The following is a 25,596-nucleotide window of genomic DNA, read 5'->3' as shown; positions in this document are numbered from 1 at the left end:
GTTCGGCTAGGGATTGAGGTCAATGTCATTCCAGGAACAATACCCTTGTGTGGACATGGGTATATTTATGTTGCGCTCGACGGCGAGTATACGTATATATCCCGGGAACAGACGGACGGCGGACATCGTTGACCATCAGGAGTAAATTAAAAAGCCACTGCATAGTAAGCACAATAAGCACCGGGCAGGTATCTCAACATTCTGTAGCTGGTTAGACTGTGATCCTTTGCCCCCAAAGGTCAGCCATGACTCGCCGACGATACCAAAATTACCGGATCTCCGTGAAATCCGCAAATCCGTAAAACCGAGACCTCGATGATGCATTGTTTAAAGAGCTGCGAGCCCCAGTAGACACTGAGATCGAGCGTTACATGAAATCCGAGAACTGCGCTGCCAACTTTAATTGAACTCCGACATGCCCTTGTCTATCGATTCTCATCCCTTGGCCGCGCGCCAGGCAGTCGCGACGCTCTCATCGCTACTGCCACGACCGGATAGGAAGCGACGAGATCAGAAGCCCCGAATTCTTTTCTCTTGCACCCTGTGTCGAGAAAGAAAGTGAGGCTATTCCCCACCTGCAAAACCTTTAGTATTGCGTCAATGCCAAAACCTTGGCTTCTCTAGGCTCAAATGTGACCGCGGGCACCCCTGTCTGAATTGCAAGAAGCGCCAGCTCGACTCCTTCTGCCGCTATATAAGAACAGGTCCTTATGACAATAGATGCCTAGAGAATATCACGACAAACACCAATAAGCAACTATTACCTGCGTCTGGCAAAAAGCGAAATGCCTCCTCGATACCTGCGGCTACCGAACATCAGACGCCTGAGCCTGTCTCTGCTAGTGGAACACAGTTTGTTCACCCGAATCACTGGAGGGCTATTATGATTGATGCGGTATGGAATTCCAGTGATTCTTGTTACGTTGTATCTAACAGGGTATACAGGCAGAAGATCTTGGTTCTGATCAGAGCGATGTCGACAGGAAGCCAAGTAAAGGCCATATTCACTTACTCACAGGACTTGGACGCGAGATTGAGATGGAAGACCTACTAGTCTCGCTGCCTCCTCGCGATGTTGCAGACCGGCTCGTGTCTTTATGTCTCGGGTCAAAAGAGCCGGCACTAAGTATGTTCTAATGGGCATCTTAGTATCTCGACTGACCTGTTATCTCTCAGTCATCATCCATGGCCCGACATTCCAAGCTCAAGTATGTCTGTATTTCGCATCTCAAAGACTGACAGCACTCAACGCTGACATCCAGAGTATTGCCAATTTATGAAATGCCCAGCAGCCTTTAGCTCAGCCTGGCTCTCGCTTCTATACGGCGTTTTAGCCTGTGGAGCTTGGATTGAACATGCGACAAACCTGCATACAGCGAACTCGGAATTGCCCAACAGCTTCCATACATTTCGTGAAGGCTGTGCAGTTGCGCTATCCAAATCAGGTTTAACATCTCCTGGCGCTTTCAAGGTTGAGGCAGCAATGCTGTGCTTGGGATTGGACTACTTGCATTGTAACGGAGCAAAAGCCGGGCTATCAATCCTTGTTGGCGTGGTGGTGAGGCTTGCGATTATGATGGGGTACCACGACAGCCCACGCCTATGTCTTCCTGCACTATCTGTATTCGAAACAGAAATGCGACGCAGGGCTTGGCTGGTACTGTCGGTGATCGACTCTTCGGTGGCGCTGGAAACAGGACTCCCAAAAGCTATCTATCCCGGTCTGGCTAAAGCACCTCGCCCACGGAATATACGAGATGAGGATCTTAATCCCGATATACGGAACGTTCCTCCGCCTCGAGCTTCAACAGACATACCAACTGGCATTGACCACATGATAGCCCTGGATGAACTCTGCGCGGTAGCCACCGAAATCGCCGAGTACACAGCAAGAGCCACCACGGTCTCGTATACGGATAATGAAACAGTCTACCTGGAGCAGAAGCTAGAAGCAGTGAAGAATAACCTCCCGAGTTCACTGCACACGATGCCCCAAAAAAGCGAAGAAACGGATTCCGATCTGAGAATAATTCAACGCGATCTCGAGATGATATATCAACGTTCGCGCTGCATCCTCCATCGCCAACACCTGACAGCCCATCCCGCAGGCTCCAAACCCCAATGCACACGTTCACACCTACAATGCGTAGACGCAGCTCGACGCGTTCTAGAACAGCAAGCCCTCCTATTTCAGGAAGTGCTTTACTGCCCTCGCAACAGAAATCGCACATGGTTTGGCGCCTCTCGCTCCGTATCAGACTGCCTCACTGCCGCAATGGTGATCTGCCTGGAAATAAGCAATCGGTCAAAGACCAGGCCGTCCACATTCGCTTTGCATGCACCGGCTAGCGAGTATACATCGGCAGATCTCATCCAAGTCCTTGACCACACATATACAAGTCTCAAGCAGACGCCCAGGCCCACGGTAGAGATTAAAAGGGCGGCTGAGGTCCTGGCAGCAATGATCTATCGGATCGGACAGACCGGAACGAATAGCAGCGCCATTCTTGCGGACAACAGTAGCAATAGCGACAGCGACTTGCAGCAGTACAATGGCACTCAGGCTTCTGTGGCTGATCAAATATCCATCAATGAAGAAACCCACAGGGCTGAATCCAAATTCGCAAGTCAGCCACTGAGCATGGGCACCGCAGACGTCCCGGCTGGCTCGACCTGGTTGGCCTTTGATGATCTGTTCAGCAGCAACAACGTGCTTGAGTCGTTCGATTGGGTAAGTTCATAGTCATTTCGTCCCGTCCTGCTCCATTCTGACAATGAATGAATATCTTGTGTCTCTTATAAAGCAAGGTGGATCTGGTGTTACATACTGACCCTACTTGCGATTAGGATTATTGGGACCGAGAAATGCAGCAGTTTAATGAGTGGTGCTTGAGGCCAATGTGATTGACTCTATTCGACAATACTTCCACTGGGATATGGGCCATGGTTATGGTTTTCGATTAGCTACTGGGGTGATATTGCTTGGTAACAAGTCATTTTAACATGTCCCTAGATCTATACATATATCTCTTCTTACTGCGCGTCAAGCCACGGTCTTTTCCCATGAATCCGGAAAAGGATTCTTATACCAACGTTCCGGTATGCTCTTCCAAGCAGTTTCCAACGCCTTGACTCGATCAACTAGCTGCTCATTTTCTTCAATTCCGCCCATGGTCACATCACCATCAGTGTCTGCGTCGTTGTCGTCACCGTCACCACTGTTATCATCATGAAAAGTCTGGACAAGCTTCGGCACCCATTCCGCCAGAAACGGCTTGACCTTGTTGGCCTGCAATATCCAATTGTTGTGGCAAAAGGCTCGCCACTTATCACCGTAGCCTTGGGGCTCGTATGGGATTCTGGCTACCTGTGCCCAGTTCTGAGAGTATCGTCCATGATCGTTAGTTTGCACTAGCCCTATCGTGAAAGATGAATGCGGTGGATGACATACAAGATTCTTCAACTTAGTCTCCATCTGGTCCAAATACTCGCCGACTCTTGTCGCCTGAGCTAACAGGATGCTCTGGGTGTCGGCCTAGTTGATCTAGAGAAATTAGTGCGGTCAGGGTCAATCGCGTACTCTAGTATCTCGGTCCTGGTCGGTGCAGACTTACGTATTGCAAAGCAAAGATGCCTTCCTTACAGGCGTTCACTGCCCAGTTCGGATCTCTCTTTCTCAGCGCGGTGTCGACTCCGTTTATATACTCCATCATCGTGGAATCCTGACGAATCTCCCCATTACCCCAGAGGCGTTCTTTCAGTCCATTCGTTTCTTTATCAAGTAGCATAAACTCACTCTTCTTGAAATTCTCCCCTGGATAGGCGGATGCGACCAGGTCGATGGGTATCGAATTTGTCACGCCAAAGATGTCAAACCTGATTCTGCTATTCATCCACCAAAATACGTACCAGGAGCAAAAGTCGATGTTGCGTGGGCCCGCATTCTGGCCATTCCCGTCATTCTCGTCATCCTGGTCATCCTCATCATCCTGGTCATCCTCGTCACCGCTAGTCGGATAAGGATCGGCAAAGCCTTTCTGCGCCTCGTCTTCCATATCTCTCCAAAGGTCCAAGTATAGCTGCCACTCGAGGATGTGCTCGCTGACAAAATTGGCAGATGACGCGGGTTTAGGAATATGTCCGAAACGGTAACTATCGCAATCATCTGGATCTTGAGGCCCATAGGAAATCACCGGACCGGTCTCAGTAACCAGGTCATTTGATTGTGGGAATTTCCTGCTCCTGGTAGTCCTCCCACATATTCTCTTTTGCTTTTGTGCTTTTCGCTTGTAAAGCTAGTGAAGGTCCCTTGACTCAAGCACAGCGGATTCCCAATCATCTTCGTTATCGGATTCAATCTCGGTGGAGCTTCGTTTGGACCACATAGGGACACCGTCATCACTGTCCTCTAGGATGATAACACGGCAGTCACCTGTTGGTGTGCGTGTGTTGTAGGGACAGCTCAGTGCAGAGCCCCATGTGTCAGGGAAGCGTGTTCCTGCTGTCCAATCCGCACGGGGCATCAATGAAGTCGAGCCGACTGAATAGTTGACCGCTGGAATTGAGTCTATATTCCGCTTTTCATCAGACGATCCATGCCAAGGGTAGCATTTCATAGGGACCACTGGTACGGTTTTGTCGAACACGAGAAACGTATTATCACCAAGCTCAAAACCGGGGAGAGGATCTGTAATGTCGATCTGAGCGCTGAGGTGGTAGTCAACACCGTATCGCCCGCCACTGCAATCCTCGGAGATGCTTGCGCCAGCCCGGAGAATAACAGTATTCTGGAAGGAAGCTTCGATCCTGGTGTCTACCAGGCTTGTACCCAAGGCGTCGAGCTTGACCTGGAACCCAATAGCAGGAGTGACAGTCACGGCGATTGAGCCATCCACCGTCATCAGTGCGCCGGTTCCTGCTTCAATGGTGGGTCGTGCGGAGAAGGGTTGTAGCTTGTAGTCCCGCGGCATCCTGTCCATTTTTTCTAAGAACATGAAAGTGTATTCGTTATCGTTTGTTCGCAGCATCAGACCAGCCTCAGCCCGTGCAGACAGAGAAGCAAGGGCGCGGAGGTGAGCTGTGACATCTAGGTACGGCCCGATAGTCCACAGTCGTTTGATATTGTAGGCTCCTCCCCAAGGGTCGAACTTATCGAGAAGCTGTAGGACCTGGGACTGGTATTGAAACCCCGCATTGGCATCGAGGCTGAGCGTTGTGTTGACTTCGAGCCCGTAAAAGTGGAAGTAAGCGTACGATTCGCTGAAGTCAAAGTCGCGTAGGGTTCCGATAAGGGAGAGCCCATAGTCCAGTCGAGCTTCCAGATGGCCCTCAATGGCAACGTCGACTTTCGCGTCGGTGGTGCCCCCACAGCTCCTTGACGCATGATACAGACTTTGCTTGAAAGAATACTTCTGATGAAGTCCCCAATCCCTGTTCTGGTTGATCAAACGGTCAAAGCGATCTCTCCACCACACTAGGTGCTCGCTGAGCCCACGCTTTTTTCCAGTCTATGGAGTAGGACCGCATACTGTATTGGGGTACGGCAAGGCCATTGAAGTAGAACTGTAGAACACACTTGCGGCGTAGTTAAAATAACTTCATCAACTTTTCTTGAGTGCTGCCTGAGTTTAAGAATTAGCCGATCATCTGGCAATGCTACCTATCACTTTCTTATTAAGTTCCATCATCTCATTTCCCCGGAATAGAACATCACGTGACTGTGTGTTGCTGAGCCCATCCACTGCTTCATTAACAGTTCTCCCGTTCTACATTTAGGACAGTACCTCTTCTTCTTTAAGCTACGGACCTTGTTTCTGTCCAGTTCTTGGTATACCCATCTACTTCGGTACATACCCCCGTCCTTCTATTTGGCTAGTCGCACTTGCTGCCTATGTAGCTCATTCCACCGGGTAGTCCCCCTCACTTCCATAGCTGTTCCTGCACCATTATGAGTTCACCCACTTTTCCGCCTGAAATTTTTCAACATTATTCTCTCTTACATCGAGAACGAGCACCTAGCTTCATATGCGTCTATCAACCGCCAGTGGCGGACACTAATTGAGAAACGAACCTTTTCAACCCTCAAACTCACCACTGCCCTCCTCGATGAACTTCGCAAATTCGTCACGGCAGAGCGCTGCTCTCATGTCCGCAATCTCGAGCTCGAAGTGACATTGCCTGAATACACTGTCGCCCAGCGCATTGAAGTCGAGAGCAGCGAGGATCAAGGCCGAAACAACGAAGCTTTCACCAATACCATCTGTACCTTCTTCGACATTCTCAGCTCATGGCCCGAGGAACTCAAGATCCCGGTCCTGATCCGCAGTATATCTCCTAGCGACTGGACTCAGGATGCACGGCCCAGCTCAAGACAACAGACCGGTATGAAATTGCAAGGAACAGACATTCTGCATTGGCGATACATGGCGTCTTACCTGAAACTTCTTGTACCAGCAGAAGACATTCCGCTTGTCCCTGTAATATCCAGGTTGCAGCTTTGGGACATGCACAGGCATATTGAGCCGGTGTCAGCGTCAAAGCTTATCTCACGACTCTCCAGGCTGCATTACTTGATTCCTCACCTATCCGACAATGAAAGAAAAGATGCCACCCTCCGGGACCGACTAAAGAACGATTTCGCGCTCAGCCTACACATGTGGCCTGCCTCCCTTCAAATCCTCACCCTCAAGTACCCCGGAGCCGCGCCCGCAGACGGAGACTACCCACCCTTCAAGCGCTCCTTACCAGGCAGAGACGCCCTCTGCATCACCCTCCGCAACCTAAGCCAACGACTGCGCAGAATCTCCATAGAAGACGCAATGATCGGCCCAGAACTTTTCTGGCCGCAGAAACAAGTGCAAAGCACCAGCAACGTCACAGAAGAAGAGCGTGAAAAAGAAGAGGAACCACCACACTGGCCAACCCTCACCTCCTTCCACCTAACCAACTACGCCGCCGCAACCCCCTCTGGAACCTGGCTCTTCACCCGCGACCCGCGCGTCCCAGACTACGAATTCCAGCGCGACCGCGACACCATCTACATGCGCCCTCCCATGAACGACGCCCCGCAAGATGAATTCCCAGACGACTACCGCACGCACCCCTCGCCCGTCCTGAACGAGCTATACATTGCCGCGGCGCACGCAGCGCAGAACATGCCGCTACTACGCAAGATGGAACTTGTGGCCGCGCCTCAAGTAGGCGAACATAGCACGCTTGAGCATGAGATTTTGGAACACGAGGCGAGGCATGCGTTTCGGTATAGTCGGATTAAGCGGCGCGCTATTTGGGAGGGGACGACGATGTTTCCGCTTTTGGATGAGACGAAGAGGGCTTGGGAGGGTGTTGCGGAGCGGCATGGACTTGGGGCTTTGTCGATTGAGGTAAGTTGCTCGATTCCTTTCTTTTTCAAAGTCTCTATGATTAGCCTGGCTAGGTACCTGAGATATCTTGGTGAGCACTGGCTAACTGGCAACGCGCCCTAGAACAATCTCGCCGAAGACTGAATTCTTGTAGCGAGCGATGGGAGGTTTGTCATTCGTGACATTTGCACCGCAATGATACTGTCTCCCCTCCAGTTTTAGGGATCCCTAGCTTGACAATGGGGCATTACAATTAGTCTATAAGAATGGGGAGTAGATGTTGTCGGAGGCAATCACATGTAGAGAATCTGGCGGGACTCTGCGGCTGCCACGAGGGCCTAAGCCTTCCATTTTCGTCTTCAAATTGTATTTAGAGGCTGTGTCTCCAGTTGTGCTCAGAAGTTCCCAATCTGCAACATGCGTAGCTATCCCACGTACAAGCAATATGAACAACTTCTATCAAGGGTTACAAGTTACTTTCCCTAGTAGACGCACCGGCCTGACAACACTCCCCCTTCCCATCTGCACCAACCTTGACAGACCGATTAACCTCCTGCGTCGAAGGCGGGACATCAATGGCCGGATTCTTGGTGAAGAGATTGACGGGTTTTAGAGAGACAGAGAGGATCTCAACGGGCCTAGATTGCACACCTCGTTAGCATTGACGCCCTGAATAGACAGGACTGTTAGGTTAGGTAGGTGGACACTCACATAACAGGGAAATCCTCAATCCTAGGAACATGATTAATCCCGAACTGCACCCAGACAACAATATCTTCATCAACAACGCTATCCTTCCGCGCAACCCAGGATTTTATCCCGTGGCCACCTTGGCCTAATCACATATATATCAGCCCTTGTACCTCCACAGATTAAATGAATAGGAACGGAGAATACGTACTCTGATTCGTAAACTTCCCACCAGAAAACAACTCATCCTCTTTATACTTCGTAACATAAACCTCATGGTCCGCGAACTCCGCGCGGCGAAAATGCACGCTCGTCTCGGCGGCTAGCATCTTCTGCAGCGGCGGCGAATGGATCTTATACGCGGCCGGTAACCCATTAACACTATTCCTGATATTCGGGTTCTGAATACTGAATGTCCGCCCCGTAACCGTGTCGAGATCCAACCCGCTCGAAACAGGAACAACCGTTGAGCGCGAGGTATATGCGTTCCCGTGCGGGTTGGAGGATTCGTGGTTATGCGGGACGGGGAATGTCTCTGTGTACGCTAGTTGGTTTCCGGACTCGTACCCTCCTAGCGCTGGGTCGAGGCGCAGGGAGAGGATAAGCTGGTGGTGTGTTGCCAGGACGCCGGGGTGCACGACTGTGCCGAAGGGGACGGAGGTTTCTGGGTTCGGGTCGATTGCGCAGGTAGAGAGGATTCCGGTCGCGCGCACCTCGTAATCGATTTGGCCTGCTTGGTTGAATTTGAAAGCAAGGATGTATTCGTAGTTTGAGACGGTGAGGATTGTTTGGATTACGAGTTCGCGGTTGCGGACGACGCAGGCGCCTGTTTGTATAAAGGTAGGGTTAGCACACAATTTGCCTCAATATAGGGATTCAGTTTGGGTAGGAGGGAACGGGATGGAGAACGCACGTCCAGTCCGATAGTTAGTATGCTTCCACCCAATTCCATTATCCTGCTCGTGAACGCAGACAGCATTATGCTTGATTACCGGGTTCCCCTTGCGATCAGTAACAACGCCATCGAGATACGCAATCGCACCAAGACAATCGCATCCAAGCTTCAGATCGTTCGCAACAAGACCCGCGCCAACATCACCAAGATCAAACGCTTGCTTCCTAAAGTAGGGAGCCCGCGGGTCTGCATAGGGAACAGTCATCTCAGACAAACTCATCCGGTAAAACAGCGGGACATTATCGTATCGAATGTCCCGAAGGACCACGCCCTCCCGGTAATTGAACCCAACGCGAACATGCCATTTCTGCCAGCGCAGAACGCGGTCGGAGTCAATTGTGAACGACGCCCCCTGGGGCTGGACAACAGTATACGGCTTCAAGTCTGTCCGAAGGGACTGCGACTCGGGTGTATATTCGTTAGCACCGAGATCAAGGTAGGGCTTTTCCTCGCCATCCAGGGCACGCTGGTCATCCACGCCAGTAGGCAACTCCTCAATCCTAAGAACCTTCATGCCGACCGGGTCGAAAACAGGCGAGAACGACAGCGGCCGCGCATAGTGGTTCGAGTCTGGCTTGCCCTTCTCAGTCACAAACATGTAGACCTGGTACAACCTCTCTCGATCACTCAGCCCGCCGTCCGAGCCGTATCCCCACGCCTCAGGCATAACATCGAGATGAGGCGGGAGTCGTAACTTTGCGATGCGCTTTTGGACCGCTGGGTCCGCCATTACGATGTCTTCGACGTGGCTTACTTCGTCGAAGTCGACGTTGCCGTGGAAGGCTGGGTCTGCGGGGGCTGAGTGGGCGATTGTGTTTGTTGTGAGGTTTGCCCAGGTTGTCATGAGGGTGTTCTGCGAGTTCATATTAATTAGCTTTTTTCTTCCTGGCTGGAAGATAGAACAGCTGGAGGGTGTGAAGGGCCATACTGTAGTCTTGACGTAGTAAACACAGTAGGCTGTCCGAGGTGGCGGGACGGGAGTCTCCCCGTTCATGGAGGCCACGAGGAACGCGACCATTGCATCCTTGGGAGGTTCATCGAATGTAATTGCCTTGAAGATGAGTTCCTCGGATTTGTGCAGGGACTGTACGAGGGCCCGCGCAGCGTGGATCTCGCTGGGGGTTAGGTCGTTGAGGGGGTGCATGTTGACGGTAAGACAAGAGTGACGGGTGAATAGAGAGGGGGTTTGTTAGCTTGGGAAGGCAACCTAACGCTGCCCGCTGGTTATATAGGGCAATCTTTGTCTACAATATACCGATCTGCGTAAGGAAGGTGCTATCGCGAGTTGGAGACCTTAGGTAAGGGGGGTATACTTCTCCATGACGAATGAGAGTCCAGCGCCACGCGCGATATGCCCGGGACGCCGCCTGTGGGTCTGGCATTGGACTATCAAAAGTAGATGCTGTCGACGCTGATACTGAAGCTCTGGGCTCCTCGATAGGGACGAAGCCGATCTAGGCTCATTCTAGCTTAGGACGATAATCATACGATTGTGCCACTAGATATACATAAGAGCCGAGTCATATTGAGCATCAAGCAATCATAGGCTGTAGGCCTTTTGCCGCAGCCCAATCCTCCCATGACCACCACGATACACAGAATGTACCGTCCCTGTTCCTCTCCCACCACTGCTCCAGAAGCTTTTTTGTCTCCTCGATATTACCGAGTCCAGCCCACTGATGATATTGGTCCAATTTCCGCCTTACCAGATCCTGATCATGTTCCGTTACAGCCGACATCCCAAAGACAAACATCGGATATAGTGCACAAGTCTGCGCATTTGCGGTCCCATCGAGACGTTCGAGAAAGGTAAGCCCGCCGGCGAGGGCAGATTGGATGGTTGGGTCATTTACACTGGAGCTATATACTGTTGCGTGGAGGAGGATAAAGCATGCCCAGCGGTAACACTCGCCGACTATACGCTGCTGCTCGAATGGGTAGTCGAATGACCAGGCTTCGAGCTCAGCACTGATTCTGAGGCCTTCTTGCAGTACGTCAAAGCAAGGGCCTAGGTCGTCTGGCTCGGGACTTGACCCTGAGCGTGCGAGGGCCCGCACGCAGTGATGCAGATTCAGAATCTGGCGGAGGATGGAAAATAGGCCGTCTTGTGGGCCGATGAGTGTTACTTGGGTGTCGCGCGCGCTTGAATCTTCTGACCCAGTGGCTGGGTCTTGGAGCTTAGTCTCTGGATCCATGTTTGGATCAGTTACTCTTGCAAGAAGATCGTGGTACTTGACCCAGTCAATTAATGCTCTGTGTTCGTACTTTTCAACTTGATTCGCGCGAGTTTCCTGGAGAAGACTCAGAAGCTTGCGCGCAGCGGTAAGATGGATCTTCCAGGTGCCGTCAAAGCCACCCAAGCAGGTATCATGTTGGCAGAGAAGCATAGTTCGAGCAATTGCCGTAATGAGGGCCGTGGATATCTGAGAATTCTGGCTCGCATCACTCTCTCCGCTCAGTTTTTGAATGCTGTTGTAATGGAAGCGGGTGCCATTGCTTAACCGCCTCCAAGCTGTCTGTGTGATATCCCGATATGTGCTTGGGTCGATTGTGCTGTAATCGGAGGGTAGTCGACGAAGGAGATGCGACGCTGAGACACTGAGAGCCAGATCCAGAACCCCCCCATCTGCAACGGCTAGAGGTATTATTATTGCTGCTGCGAGCGCATTCTTTGAGGAACTCGTCGTATCAAGAGCTAGAGTAGGCATGAAAATGGCCGTAAAGTGGTGGAAGAGTTGGCGCTCGATAGGTGTTTGTACGCCGGGGATCAGAGACGGCAATGAGGTAGAGCGTAAGGCCAACTGTGTTCCGGCGCCCGTAGGGATCTCCGGCTGCAGTTGCTCTGGTGATCCAATCGAGATGGACGGAGACGAGCAGGAGGGCGATGCGCTTGGTTCTGAATGCGCCCCCGGTGAAGCCTGGCGCCGGCGCTGGCTACGTCCAGGAGACCATCTCTGTTGACTTTGGTATCCTTCGCAACAGAGGTTGTTACGTACGCAGTTATGACATCGCGGTCTGTTCTCGTCGCATTTCTTGCGTCGACGGCGGCACGTCAGACAGCCGGTCCTGCTGCGAAGGCCCCGGGCAGTAGGCGGCGGCTGGACGGTGTAGTCGTATGGCATGATTTCAGTATTCTAAGTGGCGAGTGACACCGAGATAACAGAGCTCAAGCAGAGAGATGAGGGGTTCGGGGTATGAATTGGAGACAAGCGGGGGGAAGATCAGAAGGATGCAGCCCTAAGCCTCTAGTCGAGATAAGATGCTGCCACTGACCAACCAGCTTGTTGCACTACCTATCGGGATAAACATGATAAACAGCAACTCCAATCTTCTTGTCTAATCAAGAGCTACTGCCGTGATACCTAGGAAAGCACCCGGTTCGATAAGACATGATGATAAATGAAAGCAAAGAGAAAGATAGATACACTGTGCGCGTTGAATAAGCAAAGCGGTACTTTGAAGCCTTCTCCTCCATGTAGCACATGCTTGCGCAAAGGAGCAATTACCAGCACTTTGTACTGTAGCGTCGCCGTTTCCTCTGTCGAAGGCGATTGCATTCAATGAAGAAAGCGCAACCGCTGTAGCTCTTCCTTGGGCCCTTCGAAACGATGTCCTATCCCCTTCCAGATTGCCACTATCAGTAAGAACAAACCCACAAGCACAACACTCGAGTAATTCATGGGCGCGACAGTGGTCGGTAAAGTGGTCGGGAAGCTATAGAGAACCACCAGGGCTGATACAGCCACCACCGAGAACGCATTGCAAAACGTCCCGATTACAATCCCAAGTTTCAGAGTACGCGGTGGAAGCGTCGAGCGCCCGCGTATGAGCAGAATTGCCTGCGGGATTGTGTAGCTTATGTTCTAAAAGGCATGAAATGTTAGCTTTAGACTCTGTAAACTAGGTTCGAGTAAGGACACGTACTAGGTATAAAATTGCGGAAGTTATAATGGAGTTGAAGGCGTTCGTTGAGGCGAGGTAGAGCAGCCCGTAAATCGTAGCAAAGGCAAGGGAGAGGCAAGTGGCATTGAGAGGCGACTGTGTGCGCTCATCGAGTCGGGAAAGCACATTGGACCAAGGCAGGCCGTTCTAGATTTTAAATAGGTTAGCCATGAGTTATAAAGTTAATATTTGGCCTGTCTGGGTAACCGGGAAACGTACATCGCGCGCAAAAGCCCAAGCCATTCGGCCAGACGTTACCCACTGAGAGGTTATACTCGCTGCGTTGGAGAAAAGATTATAGTCAGCAGGAATTGTGCAGGACATGTCGCTGGCATGGTACAACTCACCAACGTATACCGTCGTTACCCATACTTGGATTACACACGCCACGGCTTTACTTCCAGTTGCCTGATAGAAAGCTTCCAAGGCCGGAAGCTGTGCAGATGCCACGCGCTCAGGATCAGTGATTGTATACATCATGGCAATAAACAAAGGAAGTGCCGAAATAACTCCAATGAGCATCGTTAGGTTCCTGGACTATAGATTAGAGAACATCCACGATAAGAGGCAGGAGCGTTCGGAACGACTAACATGATCTGAGGGATGCGACGACCAGGGTCACGCATTTCTTCGGCGATGTGAGTGGCCGCGTCGGTTCCCACGTATGCATACCTATTAGAACTGTGTTAGAGCTTGTCCGGCCCAGAACATATTTTGTAGAGCTCACATCGCATTGACAGCGCCCAGAATCCAGGCAAAGGCATGTGGCCAGCCGCTTGAGCCGGCTGAAGCATCTAGCGAATACGATCCCGGCTGAAAGTGCTGATGCTTCCCCAGGACAAGCACAAAGCTTACTGTGAAACCAAGAACTGATACATATAGACAGCCTTGCGTTACCCAGGGTACCATTCGGCTCTTGATGAATAGTGGACTTGCTGAAAAGCAGGCGTAGTTAGCGGAGGACTTGTCGCCCTAGCAAAGATTTGTCAATCATACCAGTCACAATCATGACAGCTAGGTAGACGAGGTACGTCCTCCAAGAAATGACGACCAGGTCTGGAAAGCAGAATGCGGCGAGACCTAGGATTGACGTCGAAGCGAGCACCAGCCCTGAGCAGGTGATGATCCACCATCCAAGCATGGCAAACCATCCGCACAGGTAGGAGAGGGGTCGACGATAGCGATCGGTTGCTAGAAGATATGTGGCATGGTATTGACCCTGAAAAATAAACATTCAGCACCAAGATTCCAAGCCTAAGGTAGATCCAGACTTACCCCGCTAGTCGGAAATGCTGAGGCAATCTCTGATAGACCCAATGTAATGCTCCATTGTACAAATGTTGCCACTACCAGTCCCAGTACCACGTTCTGTGGACCGGCGTAACTGATGTTCTGACCAAAACAACTCAAGTACCCGACCCACGATCCAGTGATGCTGGCAAAGAGTCAGTAATGAACTAAGGCAGGAGGTTGACCCTCATACCTGAAGGCAAGACCAAGCGCTGCAATTGGTGAGAATGATTCTGGAATGTGCTGTTCGATAAGGCCTTCATGAACTGATGCCAGATCGTCTTGCCGGACTCCTTCACCTTGTGGGTGAACAGTCGCGACTTTGGAGGTGTCATCTGGAGGCTTTCTATAGTAAAGGAGTGGCATATTGAAAGATGTTGCAAGAGCTATTCGAGGTAGACTAGGTAGTGTTATGAATAATGTTCTGTATAGAGGGGAAGCTGTCTCACATCACACCGTTTGAGTGGAGTTGACAAGCCTTTTATGCTTTCTTCGACGTACTTTCCAGCTTCGGCAGGATGATGATAAGGGTTAGAATGCGGAGATAGGAACTCGTGGGCATTGAGACACCCTGTCCTGCCAACTGTAACGGTATAACGAAAACAAGCCATTGCATCACAGCACTGATATGAAGATATGGCGACAATCAATTGATAACCCCAGAGTGAAACTCAAGTACTTTTTCAAGTCGGCTCAACTAGCCCTTTCTGTCAGCCGGCAAAATCAGACCTCGAGGCCTGAGGGAAAATGTCACCAGGATATCCATTGTAGTCGTGCTGCACTGGTCGATAGCCTGTAAAAGCAAAAGGTTGAGGTAATTCTAGGTCAGGATCGATGACATCCATACTTTGCACCGGGAAGCCCTTGCAGAGGGCACCTACTAGACCTGCGTATCTCCCAAGGGTTCTGTTACAACACCGTTGCTGTGTGGCCACCAAGCCCGAATCCCCCAGAAAGAACGTCAAAGGCTTGGAATCGCGAGCTAGCAATGCTGTCCATAGCTGATTGGGTTAGTATAAAAGGCACCACCTGTTCTATTCTTGCTTTGGCAAATCATACTAACCGATAAGTCAATGATGAGACAGGTTTCTAGCCCCATATCACTGTTGGAAACGCGGGGTGTCCAAAGAAACCTTTACCTCATGTATCAGGAATGCGGATCTCCGATTTACGGTAGTAACTCCATCACTCCATCCATGAAGTCAGCATTGGTGGACTGGTCTTAGCAATTTGATCGGGAGAGGGGTTGGCCTCCGTCAGCAAGACAACAATGATAAGGTAGGATCATCCTGAAAGTGTCATCTATTCTTGTCGGAGGTTATCTTGCTGATACAGTGCGTCTCGCGCGTCTCGCGTTATGTCTAGAGTCTCTAGAGCCGGCAATGGGATGTTCTCACGAAGGGGGGTTGTGCTATCATTGCCTATTCTGTATCAAATGTGCCTGCCTCGACAAACACCCCGAGTGCACTCCAGAGGATTATATTTACTATAGTCACCACAATTTTATCATTCTTCTAGTGCATCTCCTTTTTGCCATTTGTTTTAATTCCTTAACGGACCCAATATGCTCGAGACACTTTCCATCGAACCTCGAATCTCGCTCATCCCATGCCTGCTCCTCATAGCAGTAGGGCTTGTGATGAGATACGTGGTCCCTCAAAACAAATCCTTGGCCCAATACTTTAACAAAAAAACAGAGACAAACACACTTACCGCACGAGAAGCCCTCAACTTCAACGCCATCAAGCCCATCCGCGGTCTACCTGACAATGTCGAGCCCGACTGGCCGCGCTACTGGAAGCCCGGGAAATTCCAGATGACCATGGCTCTGCGCAAAATGGACATCAACAATTGGCTAAATTACGACAAACTCTTCGACTCCGAGCATGCAGCCAAAGTCGCCATGGTTCGCGGCCCAAATCCAGAGCTCTACGTGGACTACCTTGACGGGATCGACGACGCGGTCCTTGAGCTGCTCGAGACGATCGTCGACTATGTTACAACGAGGTTTCCGGATATGTTTCGCGCTGATGCCGAGTATGTTTATATCGATCACTTGAACGAGAAGTATCGCATCAGGGAACCATTTGAGTTGCATCCGCTTGCTGTTGTTGGGTTGTTGGTTCATGATGATGTTTATGTGTTAAAGAAGGGTCTTCGGGATCTATACTATATGTAAGTTCTACCTCCGTGTGACTCCTTTGGGCGTTGTCACTGACACTCAACAGGCGCGGCGTCTTCCTGGGCTGTCCATCTGGCTGGCGCGTTCAACAACGCATCGGGTGGCCCCTTCACCAGATCCACGATGATGTACCCATGTGGAAAGAAAAACTACAGAGATCCATGGAGCGGTAAGAACTCTCATACCATTATCGATAACTTGTATCTTACTCTACGACAGGTTCTTCCTCAATCTCCGCCCCGACAAAGCCATCCAGCGCAACAACCTTTTTATCCAGCCCGTCGGAGGAATATTCCACGTTGTCCCATTTGACAGACAACCGAAATGTACATCCTACGAGCAGGTTCATATCCGTACCGAGCTGCAATCTCTGCAGCGTCTACCTCGTTCCCAGGCAAACATCTTTACAGTACGAACATATCTTACGCCCTTGACGGAGTTGAGAAAAGAGCCGGAACAGCTCGAGGCTTTGTGGGATCATGTTAGGAGTTTCCCGAAGGATATCGCTGAGTATAAGTGTCATCATCTTTGGGGCGATGTCTCTGAAGAGTTTTGTAGGGAGGTGCTGGGAAAGAATGATCCTTGTATTCAGGCTGATGGGGCTGGTGGTGGTGTGAAGGAGGAGAGGTTGAGTGAGAAGACTTGTCCTGCTGGATTTTGATCATGACAGTTCTCCTATTATTCATCTTGGTAGATTTTAGAATTGAATATTCATCTATGTTGCAAATTTGCTTCTACCGAAAGTAATTTCAAAGTGCGATATCTGCCGAAATTGCCATGCGACGATTAACGATTTCCCATAGTGGACAGAGCGCAAAGCTGCTTGAGTGATAATCCTGACGAGAAAAAGGTTGCTCGATCTTTGACTCCAAGCCATGGATCGTTCTCAATCCTGTTCCAGACATTCCAGTCCTCGGGTCTCGCTACTGCTCCAAAGACAACCCCTATCATGGACATTGCCGTCGCTGCAACCCAAGACAACATCCTTTGTCATCCTTTCGAGTCTCTGTATTACCGGACTCTATTCTAATGCCGCTGATAGAGATAAGGGATTCTTGGAGTAAGCCGCGGTGGAGAATGTAGATCGAGCGTCAAGAGTTAGGGCAACCCAACCCCCACCTCCGAAGCGCGCGTCACGCGCGATCCGACAGCCTCAAGCAGCGCCAGATACATCCACCGGCTCTACACTTCTCTATCGACAGAACCAAGGTCCGAGCTCTGGTTCAGACACTACGTATTCTATCACGAGCCTTATCGCAATGTCTGTCATCTTGCCGCACCCCGCCTTTGGATCTTTTACTCTCTGCGCACCGCGCGTCTCGCATCTCGCATTGCGCCTACCAGACATCTAGACATGTGCCTCGCGATGAGGGCGTTTCGCGCTGCAGTACCCCCTCAGTGCTTACAATGATTCGGTTCCGCAGAAGATGAGAATGGTATCTCCAAAGGGCATCCTGAGGTCAACTCCAAGAGACCACTGGGTATAAAGAACTCGCTCCGCTCATTGTTAATATTGCTCCCCATCAGCAGAACAGAACAGAATTCAGAGTCTACAATTCAAAGCATCACACCAGCAATATCACCAGCAATGGCTGCTCCCACCGTCACCCTCAACAACGGCGCCCAAATGCCCATCGTCGGCTTCGGGCTCTGGAAAGTCCCCCGTCCCACTTGCGCCGACCAGGTCTACAACGCTATTAAGGCGGGGTACCGTTTGCTTGATGGTGCTTGCAGTAAGTCACCGCCATCACTTTCTATGGATGTAATATACTAAGGCGTTCAGTCTACGAAAACGAAGCCGAATGCGGCGAAGGCGTCGCGCGCGCCATAGCCGACGGCCTCGTAAAAAGAAGCGACCTCTTCATCGTCTCCAAGCTCTGGAACAACTTCCACGACGGCGACAAAGTAGCCCCCATTACAAAGCGGCAGCTGGCAGACTGGAAAATCGACTACTTCGATCTCTTCATTATGCATTTCCCTGTGTCGCTTGAGTACATTGATCCGGCTGTTCAGTATCCCCCTCCCGACGGGCCTGAGTTCCCGCCTGGTCGCGCGAGTGTGCAGGAGACCTGGAAGGCTATGGAGAGACTTGTGGATGAGGGGCTTGCGAAGGCAATTGGGATCAGTAACTTCAATGGCGGGCTTATTCTGGATCTCCTGAAATATGCCCGGGTTAAGCCCGCGACGTTGCAGATCGAGCGTCATCCCTACTTGACGCAGGAGACGCTCGTCAAGTATGCGCAGTCTCAGGGACTGGTTGTTACGGCGTACTCTTCCTTTGGACCCTCGTCGTACGTCGAGCTCGAGGCGGAGGATGCGCTGTCTGCGCCGCTTTTGCTGGAGCACCCTGTTGTTACTGGGATTGCGGAGAAGCATGGCCGGACTCCCGCGCAGGTATTGCTGCGCTGGGCGACGCAACGGGGTGTGGCTGTTATCCCGAAGAGCAGTAACCCTGGCCGACTTGCGCAGAATCTGAAGGTTACGGACTTTGAGCTGGAGGAGGAGGAGATTAAGAGTATTAGTGGGTTGGATAAGGGGTTGCGGTTTAATGATCCTATGAAGGTGAGTTTGATACCTTGAATACCTACGAGATGCTTGAAATGTCTATAGTTACTGACTGACATAACTCTATCTAGTTTGGCGAGCCGCACCCCATCTTCTTCTGAGCAGCTTGCCACAGGGCATAAATATTATGGTGCTTAGAAGATATCGCTTTGGTGACGCACACTGCCCATGGGGGCGCTCTCAACCGCCATTGCGATGGATCCTTTGTATACATAAAGCAACAGTCTAAAGTCGTATCAATACTATCCATCTGGATTTCCGTCTCTGTTGAGTGGTTTACCATAGGTTTATCTTTGGGGTAGATTTCCCATCCATCTTTATGTGATATGTGACTAAGAGACGGTGCGGAACGTATCTCGCTGTATCATGGTATAAGTGGTAAAGTATTTCCTGATATATATATCTTTAATAGCTATGACGTTTTATGGCAATGGATATCATATTCTGCAGAACAGGACATATGACAAGATACTGAGTCCAAACATCTAACCTGGTATCCTACCTAAAAATCCGTGAAAACCGCTGAGACGATTAAGTTCCAGCTGTCCCCTTCGCACAGCATTATACACATAAAGGACACCTGCTACCTCGACCATCTTAAGTTCATCAATACAAGTTCACTATGCCCTCTGCCCTGTCACAGCCGTAGACTCAGCATCCAACGTCTGAGACAACTCAGTTGAGCGATATATCCCCGGCACCAGCTCGCCGCTGCACCCTAATCCATCGTATTGAGGCTCCGGAGTAAACTGTTCCGCACTCGTATTCGCCTCACCGGCGCCAAGACCAACATCCGAGCAATGCTGCGTCGTAACCTGCGTCACGGTGATGGAGAGCTTATCCGGCCGGAGTCTGCTCGCGATGGTCTCATCGAACGTCAATAACGGGTATGAGAGGTCGTGAGTACCCCGCAGACGGTCTGGGCGCCGGAAGGATCGAATTATGGCCCGTGGCGATGAGCGACCTGGGGTGTTTTCGCGACTAAATAGCACGCCTAGCTATTTATGTAGCAGGGGGCCGAGGGTTGCTAGATTGGCTGCTATTATGGCGAAGCTGCATTCAAGATGGCCGAAGATGCCTAGGGTCGCGCTGTTGTCTGTTTGGTTTTGGGGGCGACCAGTGGTTAGTTAGTGGATGTTGCTATAACAATCAATGAGGCGGTGGCTTGATGTGGACTGGTTAAGTAGGTATGGTAGGTAGACAAGCTAACGCACAACTAAAGTCGCTTTCATCAAGCATCTTCTGAAACGGAAGACGGACGATAGTAACAGTCGCAAAATTGCAATCCGTTAGCGACGAATCTCTCTCCGCTGCATTCAAGTCATGGATAAAGGTCTGTACACAGATGCAACACCCATAACTCCCTTTGCTGCAATCTTGCTCGCCTTTGGCATCTACAGCTTGTGTATAATCATGACGGGTAATATCAAGCCAACACATAGATCTGTAACGATCATAATAGCTGCTGCTGCCCAGAGTCCTATCTGAGTTTGTAATGCGTCCATGCAAGTTCCATTGGCTTTCTTCCTCGGCGCCATTCGCTCCCAGAAGTATGAAACTGGCTTGCACTGAGTCAATGTGACTATAGGGAAAATCATGCCAAAAAGAACAAGGATAATAAGCCAGGCATACAACAGTCGAATGTGGAGTAGCTTGACGGTAATTCTCCTCAGGAACAAGCACCCGGAGATTTTGCAGAATGTGAGAGTAAAGGTATACGGGGGTTCAATCAGGTATAAATGCTTCTGTCGGTCAACTGGATCCAATCATTTGATCCTGGCCAGGAAGGCCGCGGGAATTGTTGGATTCTGCTCGGACATACCTGGAATGATGAAACTATTTGATCTTCGGTCAGCGACGTAGCTCTGCGACCGAAGCTCTCGCGGCTCCTATTCAGAAACAAGGCAGTAAATAGCACATAGAAAACCTGGGACAGTCTGGAGCATTAGGGAGTGACAGTTTATTCTGTCGGAAGTTATTTTGTTGGAAGTTGAAGGCTGCACTTACATTGGCGATGATCATAAGTCCGTCATCCCAACCAGAAGCTTTCACAACGAATCCACGCGCATAACATCGCAAGATCATGGTGATGTTAGTTAATGCCAGGAACGATGCCACAACAGCTTGAAGCTTGCCCGATTGATCATCGCTGTCAGACATTTTGAGTGTAGAGAATGGAACTACATCAAACAGTCCAGGGAGCGATGGAGCCGCTATATGAGGGACGAAGGATCATCTTGCTCGCTGAAACCCCGATGAGACGCAAAAGTTGGAAGATAGAAAATTGGTGTTCATCAATCTAGCAGGGCCTAGTCCTTGGTTATAGGACGTTGATTTGAAGCAGTCGGCCAATGGTAGTGTCTGGGAAGTGATGTGCCTAGAGAACAAAGGAGTAGCCAAAGCCTCGAACTCGCAAAGGTTCTGAGCGCGGGCCTCTCAGGCCTTTATGCTGACTGGCGGCGTCCCTAAGTTAGTTCCAGATATCCAGGCAGCTTTCGAGTCCAGTTAGTGAAGTTTATTCCACTCTTCAAAATGCTTATACCATCTGTCGGTCCGAAAATGATGGTCCCGGCCACAACTTGCGACCAGGAATCCAATGGTAGTCATTGGTGTCGATCAGCACCAGGGCTTCAATGGCCACCAGGTCAAGCATGCAGGACAGAGCTGTCGCCTTCTGGAAATTGCGCCACAACACTAGTTCTTGACTTGACGCTTTAAGCGATACTATCTTAGCTGTAGAGAATCATTAGTATTATTTGGATTGACAATAGAAACCTACCGCCACCATAATTTAGTAGGGGGGGTCCAGGTCGTCTCGCGTGTGTTTCTCGATCGTTCCTCATGTCCCGCCTTTCCGGACAAATGTGCTTTCATAATCTTTGGAAGGTAGAGGAATCGCTCATATTGTGAAGAGGGGCAAGAATAATGGCACCATAAGTCCATTATGCGGTTTCCGGGTTCAACGCGCTTTTGTGTCCGGGGTATGAGGGCAAGGGGGAAGGGAACGGGTACGGAGGGAACCAACCCCCCGTCAAGGCAAGACAGAGCCGAGCAAGATAATGCAAGCCAGTAAAGCCACCTGAAGCAAATCGCAGGTGCTGATTGGGGTCGACGAAGCGGAGCGCAGGTGTCGCCTTGTTTGGCCTAGGATGCTCAGCTAAGGTAGCTTTCGAGCTTCATACCCGGCATGACATTGTCTTTGACATGAGAAATTCAGAGGTCCTTTGGACAGTCTACTTGTTTCACCGTAGAAGAAATTGCGGGATGATATTTTATATTGGCATTGTTGAGGTTGTCCGACTCGGTATTGATAGTAGTAAATAGCACAAGAACATTGTAAGAAGAAAAGATGCAGCTGCAGTCGCTGCGTAGCAGACAGCCACGTTATGAGGGTGGGCATAGATGCTGGTAAGGGGATATAGTTTCAGCAGGGTAAAGATTTATCCCTCATGAGATAATGTTGTGGCTCGTGAAGTTGCCTTTTAAATAACCCCGGACGTTGTACTGCTCTATCCAACACAGTATTAAATGCAAAGAAGAAGAAATCAATATAGATGTCTGACAAACTCCCATCACCCAAGACAAACCGGACAAAATCCACACTGAGAACCGCAAGCCAGAAGATCCCAGCTGTGCCTGTCACAAAACATTATACCAAACATATTCAAACCCGTGCTGAGAAAAAACCAACCACCCTACCATACTCATCGTACACTTATTGACACACAACCATCCATTAAGACCGGTGTTCCTTGATCACCATAGACTCGACATCCGAAGTCTGCGATACCTCAGTCGTGCGATAGATCCCCAGTCCAAACTCGCTGCTTGACCCCGTAGGTTCACCTTGTTCAGGCTCAAAGGTCAACTGCTCCCGACTGGTATTCGCATCACCAGCATCCGAGTGCCGCTGTGTCGTTACCTGCGTGACCGTGATAGAGAGCTTATCCGGCCGTAATCTGCTTGCGCCCGCGGCGGTCTCGTCAAACGTCGATAATGGGTACGACTGGTCTCGGACCCCCCGGGGGCGGCCACGGAGGGAGCGGATGATCGGGGTCGTGGGGGTATGTTCTCGACTTGACAGGACGCCGAACCAAGTGCGAAGGAGCGGGCCGAGTGTTGCGAGGTTCGCTGCCGTTATGGCTAGACTTAACTCGAGGTAGGCGAGTATGCTCACCAGGACGCTGTTGTCTAAGATGGCCGCTTGTTAGTATGGCTCGAGAAACAGAGGTACTAGGGGACGCACAGATATAGTCGCCGTTGTCATACAGCACGACATACGGAAGTCGGATGATAGTAGCAGCTGCTGATCTGTGATCTATTGGTTAGCCATTGGATGCCTGAAGCGGGTTCCCTATAGGAGGTACGATAAGGTAAGTGGGACACGAACACGCATGCAAGGCCTAAAACACCCGCCACAGCAAACTTACTGGCCCTGGGCATCTGTAGCTTGCGAATAATGATGATTGGTAGTACAATGCCGACGATGACATCGGTGATGACCAGGATGGCGGCTGGAGCGTACGCGGTAGCCTGAGATGCTTGGGCGCTCATGCACCTTCCCTCAATCGTGAGATCTCTGGACATCCGGTCCCAGAAGTAGGAGATGGGCTTGCATTTAACCCAGTTGAGGATCAAAAAGACAATGCTTTGTATAATGAGAAAGACAAGCATGGAATAGACTAGTCGAATATGAAGTGGTTTGACAGCGATTCTCATCAAGAAGAAGCAAACCGAAATTTTGCATATGGCAATGGACAAGCCATACATCATTTCGCCGAAGAACAAAAGCTGCTTAGATTAGCTCCATGTACGGCAAATAGCAAGCACCTGTTAAACCTAGCCCAGCTTACCTTGTATGAGTCGACTATCTCATGATCTGTTAGAGTCTGAGGTTTGCGACCAATTCCTCCTCGGCTCCCACTGATGATAATGCCAGAGAGGGCCAAGTAAAAAATCTAAGTGGAACTCCAGGCATCAGACCCGACTTGTATGCCTAATGGGGATAGCATTGAGAACTTCCTACCATCGAGAGGATGCTTATTGCGTCATCTATTCCAAAGGCTCGAAGAGTGAGTCCCCGTACATAGCATCGCAGTATCATAGTTATTGTTGTCAAGGTGAGTAATGGGGGTGTAAAAGCCCGAAGCTTTCCTGATTGGTCGTCGCTGCCAGGCATCTTGAGTGCATGGGAAAATCCCAGACCAGGCCGAGGCGAACAGATGGGCTATATAGAAGATCCCATCCAGATCAGACCGAGACTTTTCGCTGCGAAAGGATGAAGACGTGTCGCTTCCTTCATTGCGCCAGTACCGGGATAGTGGTAACGAGCGTAGACAGGATATTAAAGCCGGTTATTAAGTCGGTCTGGAAGAGGCTGGCGCTATAATCAATTTGGACTCATCGACATTGTGATACAACCAGGAAAATGGCAAAGACCTTTATCATGCTGACGTGACTTGCCAGTTCTTAAGGAGGTTTTGACTCGACTCGTGAAGGTGCCTTTGCAGCTTTTAGGTTAGGCTCAACATTTGCTGACTCTTCAAGGCGGTATTCGATATTGAAACATGGCTTATTCCAGAATAATCAGGCGATAGTTTACTTACTAACTTGTTCAAAACTTGCAACATTGCTTGCAATGATCGGTGACCGTTGGGGTTGACAGCAGCAGAACAAAGAAACCCAACCGAGCGTGGCGAGGTGCAAATCAATCCACCAGCAGGATCTGAAGGATGATCTAGCATATTGCGCAGACAAAGAAACCACGGGGTCCAAGCTCCGAGTCAGAAATTTAGGGGCCGCCGTGCCACTCAGGATGAAGGGTCGTCGGCTCGTCGTACCTGGGCCCTGGTGATGATACCTGTCTGGCGTTCAATTCCAGCACCAGCGGTGGATTCTGGGCAAAGAAGAGACTATTGAGCATGTCGGTCAGTCCTAGCTTTAAGAATCTATCCACCCCGTTGAGCGAGACCTGTCGACGAATTGGAATGCCTCGCCGAAGTCTCTTCCGTTGTCCCGAGGGGGCCCAGGAGAATAGGTACAAGTGCTAATGAGCCGCACGGCGTCTCTCTCCACTCGATGTTCCTCAAGGTGTTATCAACGCTCGAGGATGATAACACGTTTGTTAGCTTACTGCCAGGAGGTTGATGTGATCATGGCGTCGATCTACATCGGAGCTTCGATGGCGATTGGGTCGGTCAGGACAAAGCCGTGGACTTTTGGACATTTCACCATGATATCAGCTCCCGATCCGACGTTATAAGTGTCGATCGGAGAAGGTTGTTCATTGTCTTCTGTTTCAGGGTCCTCCCGGCCAATACCAGAGCTCTTCTCCAGCCACAAGTTAGACGCGGTAGGGATTGTCCATCTCGCATGGAACTCTCGAACGTTATCATTATTATTGTGTCATTCAAGAGGACGAAGTTGCTGTTGTGATTATGGAGGCAGATAGATGATGTTTTACTGAAGAGAAAAGAAGAGAAAAGGCCGAATCCCTTCTTTCCTTTTTCCTCTACAGTGCTTATCTTGGCACCAGGCCCACTTCGGAGCGTCAAGACTCTTGCTGGTCTGGGGATGTTGGCTCCTTCGCTTCCGACAATCTCGGAGCTATG

At 50.4% G+C, this 25,596-nt stretch overlaps 11 protein-coding genes across 11 annotated transcripts; 5 read left to right on the top strand and 6 right to left on the bottom strand.

The window, feature by feature from the left end:
* Window positions 1–55: 55 nt before the first annotated feature.
* Window positions 56–2,743, top strand: BDV14DRAFT_209679 (uncharacterized protein; the record flags this gene model as incomplete). Its single annotated transcript, XM_073775701.1, has 7 exons — window positions 56–59; window positions 462–558; window positions 625–895; window positions 946–1,126; window positions 1,177–1,208; window positions 1,265–2,449; window positions 2,483–2,743. 7 exons carry the CDS (start codon window positions 56–58, stop codon window positions 2,741–2,743), a joined length of 2,031 nt encoding a protein of 676 aa, XP_073626708.1.
* Window positions 2,744–3,043: 300 nt separating this feature from the next.
* BDV14DRAFT_201470 (uncharacterized protein) lies at window positions 3,044–4,970 on the bottom strand (the record flags this gene model as incomplete). Its single annotated transcript, XM_073773765.1, has 4 exons — window positions 3,044–3,379; window positions 3,452–3,535; window positions 3,615–4,236; window positions 4,315–4,970. 4 exons carry the CDS (start codon window positions 4,968–4,970, stop codon window positions 3,044–3,046), a joined length of 1,698 nt encoding a protein of 565 aa, XP_073626707.1.
* Window positions 4,971–5,321: 351 nt separating this feature from the next.
* On the top strand, window positions 5,322–7,505 carry BDV14DRAFT_201469 (uncharacterized protein; the record flags this gene model as incomplete). The annotated part of the gene is made up of 3 exons (XM_073773764.1): window positions 5,322–5,358; window positions 6,019–7,382; window positions 7,485–7,505. 3 exons carry the CDS (start codon window positions 5,322–5,324, stop codon window positions 7,503–7,505), a joined length of 1,422 nt encoding a protein of 473 aa, XP_073626706.1.
* A 251-nt stretch (window positions 7,506–7,756) lies between these two features.
* On the bottom strand, window positions 7,757–10,150 carry BDV14DRAFT_209678 (copper amine oxidase; the record flags this gene model as incomplete). The annotated part of the gene is made up of 6 exons (XM_073775700.1): window positions 7,757–7,786; window positions 7,894–7,999; window positions 8,073–8,196; window positions 8,263–8,877; window positions 8,965–9,859; window positions 9,935–10,150. The coding sequence occupies 6 exons, from the start codon at window positions 10,148–10,150 to the stop codon at window positions 7,757–7,759; spliced, it is 1,986 nt and encodes a 661-aa protein (XP_073626705.1).
* Window positions 10,151–10,538: 388 nt separating this feature from the next.
* On the bottom strand, window positions 10,539–12,128 carry BDV14DRAFT_201467 (Zn(II)2Cys6 transcription factor; the record flags this gene model as incomplete). Its single annotated transcript, XM_073773763.1, has 1 exon — window positions 10,539–12,128. The coding sequence occupies one exon, from the start codon at window positions 12,126–12,128 to the stop codon at window positions 10,539–10,541; it is 1,590 nt and encodes a 529-aa protein (XP_073626704.1).
* Window positions 12,129–12,563: 435 nt separating this feature from the next.
* On the bottom strand, window positions 12,564–14,604 carry BDV14DRAFT_190670 (amino acid transporter; the record flags this gene model as incomplete). Its single annotated transcript, XM_073771364.1, has 9 exons — window positions 12,564–12,869; window positions 12,931–13,095; window positions 13,168–13,226; window positions 13,296–13,480; window positions 13,540–13,620; window positions 13,676–13,883; window positions 13,945–14,167; window positions 14,224–14,383; window positions 14,432–14,604. 9 exons carry the CDS (start codon window positions 14,602–14,604, stop codon window positions 12,564–12,566), a joined length of 1,560 nt encoding a protein of 519 aa, XP_073626703.1.
* A 1,456-nt stretch (window positions 14,605–16,060) lies between these two features.
* BDV14DRAFT_190669 (heme-dependent oxidative N-demethylase family protein) lies at window positions 16,061–17,081 on the top strand (the record flags this gene model as incomplete). Its single annotated transcript, XM_073771363.1, has 3 exons — window positions 16,061–16,413; window positions 16,467–16,589; window positions 16,640–17,081. The coding sequence occupies 3 exons, from the start codon at window positions 16,061–16,063 to the stop codon at window positions 17,079–17,081; spliced, it is 918 nt and encodes a 305-aa protein (XP_073626702.1).
* Window positions 17,082–18,008: 927 nt separating this feature from the next.
* Window positions 18,009–19,086, top strand: BDV14DRAFT_201464 (NADP-dependent oxidoreductase domain-containing protein; the record flags this gene model as incomplete). The annotated part of the gene is made up of 3 exons (XM_073773762.1): window positions 18,009–18,153; window positions 18,204–18,982; window positions 19,057–19,086. 3 exons carry the CDS (start codon window positions 18,009–18,011, stop codon window positions 19,084–19,086), a joined length of 954 nt encoding a protein of 317 aa, XP_073626701.1.
* A 519-nt stretch (window positions 19,087–19,605) lies between these two features.
* BDV14DRAFT_201463 (uncharacterized protein) lies at window positions 19,606–21,145 on the bottom strand (the record flags this gene model as incomplete). Its single annotated transcript, XM_073773761.1, has 2 exons — window positions 19,606–19,983; window positions 20,993–21,145. The coding sequence occupies 2 exons, from the start codon at window positions 21,143–21,145 to the stop codon at window positions 19,606–19,608; spliced, it is 531 nt and encodes a 176-aa protein (XP_073626700.1).
* A 1,220-nt stretch (window positions 21,146–22,365) lies between these two features.
* On the bottom strand, window positions 22,366–24,576 carry BDV14DRAFT_175933 (uncharacterized protein). The gene is made up of 5 exons (XM_073769161.1): window positions 24,012–24,576; window positions 23,839–23,943; window positions 23,376–23,776; window positions 23,232–23,296; window positions 22,366–23,176 (listed from the first exon to the last, which is right to left on the bottom strand). Exons 1-5 carry the CDS (start codon window positions 24,162–24,164, stop codon window positions 22,722–22,724), a joined length of 1,179 nt encoding a protein of 392 aa, XP_073626699.1. The 5' UTR covers window positions 24,165–24,576; the 3' UTR covers window positions 22,366–22,721.
* Window positions 24,577–24,824: 248 nt separating this feature from the next.
* On the top strand, window positions 24,825–25,438 carry BDV14DRAFT_175932 (uncharacterized protein). Its single transcript, XM_073769160.1, has one exon. It carries the CDS (start codon window positions 25,035–25,037, stop codon window positions 25,245–25,247), a length of 213 nt encoding a protein of 70 aa, XP_073626698.1. The 5' UTR covers window positions 24,825–25,034; the 3' UTR covers window positions 25,248–25,438.
* The last annotated feature ends 158 nt before the right edge of the window (window positions 25,439–25,596 follow it).

This window comes from Aspergillus stella-maris (assembly GCF_047715825.1).
Source record: "Aspergillus stella-maris strain CBS 113639 unplaced genomic scaffold BDV14scaffold_38, whole genome shotgun sequence".
Taxonomy (NCBI): Eukaryota; Fungi; Ascomycota; class Eurotiomycetes; order Eurotiales; family Aspergillaceae; genus Aspergillus; species Aspergillus stella-maris.
Note: the sequence above shows the minus strand (reverse complement) of the source record. Positions and strands in the feature narration are given on the sequence as shown.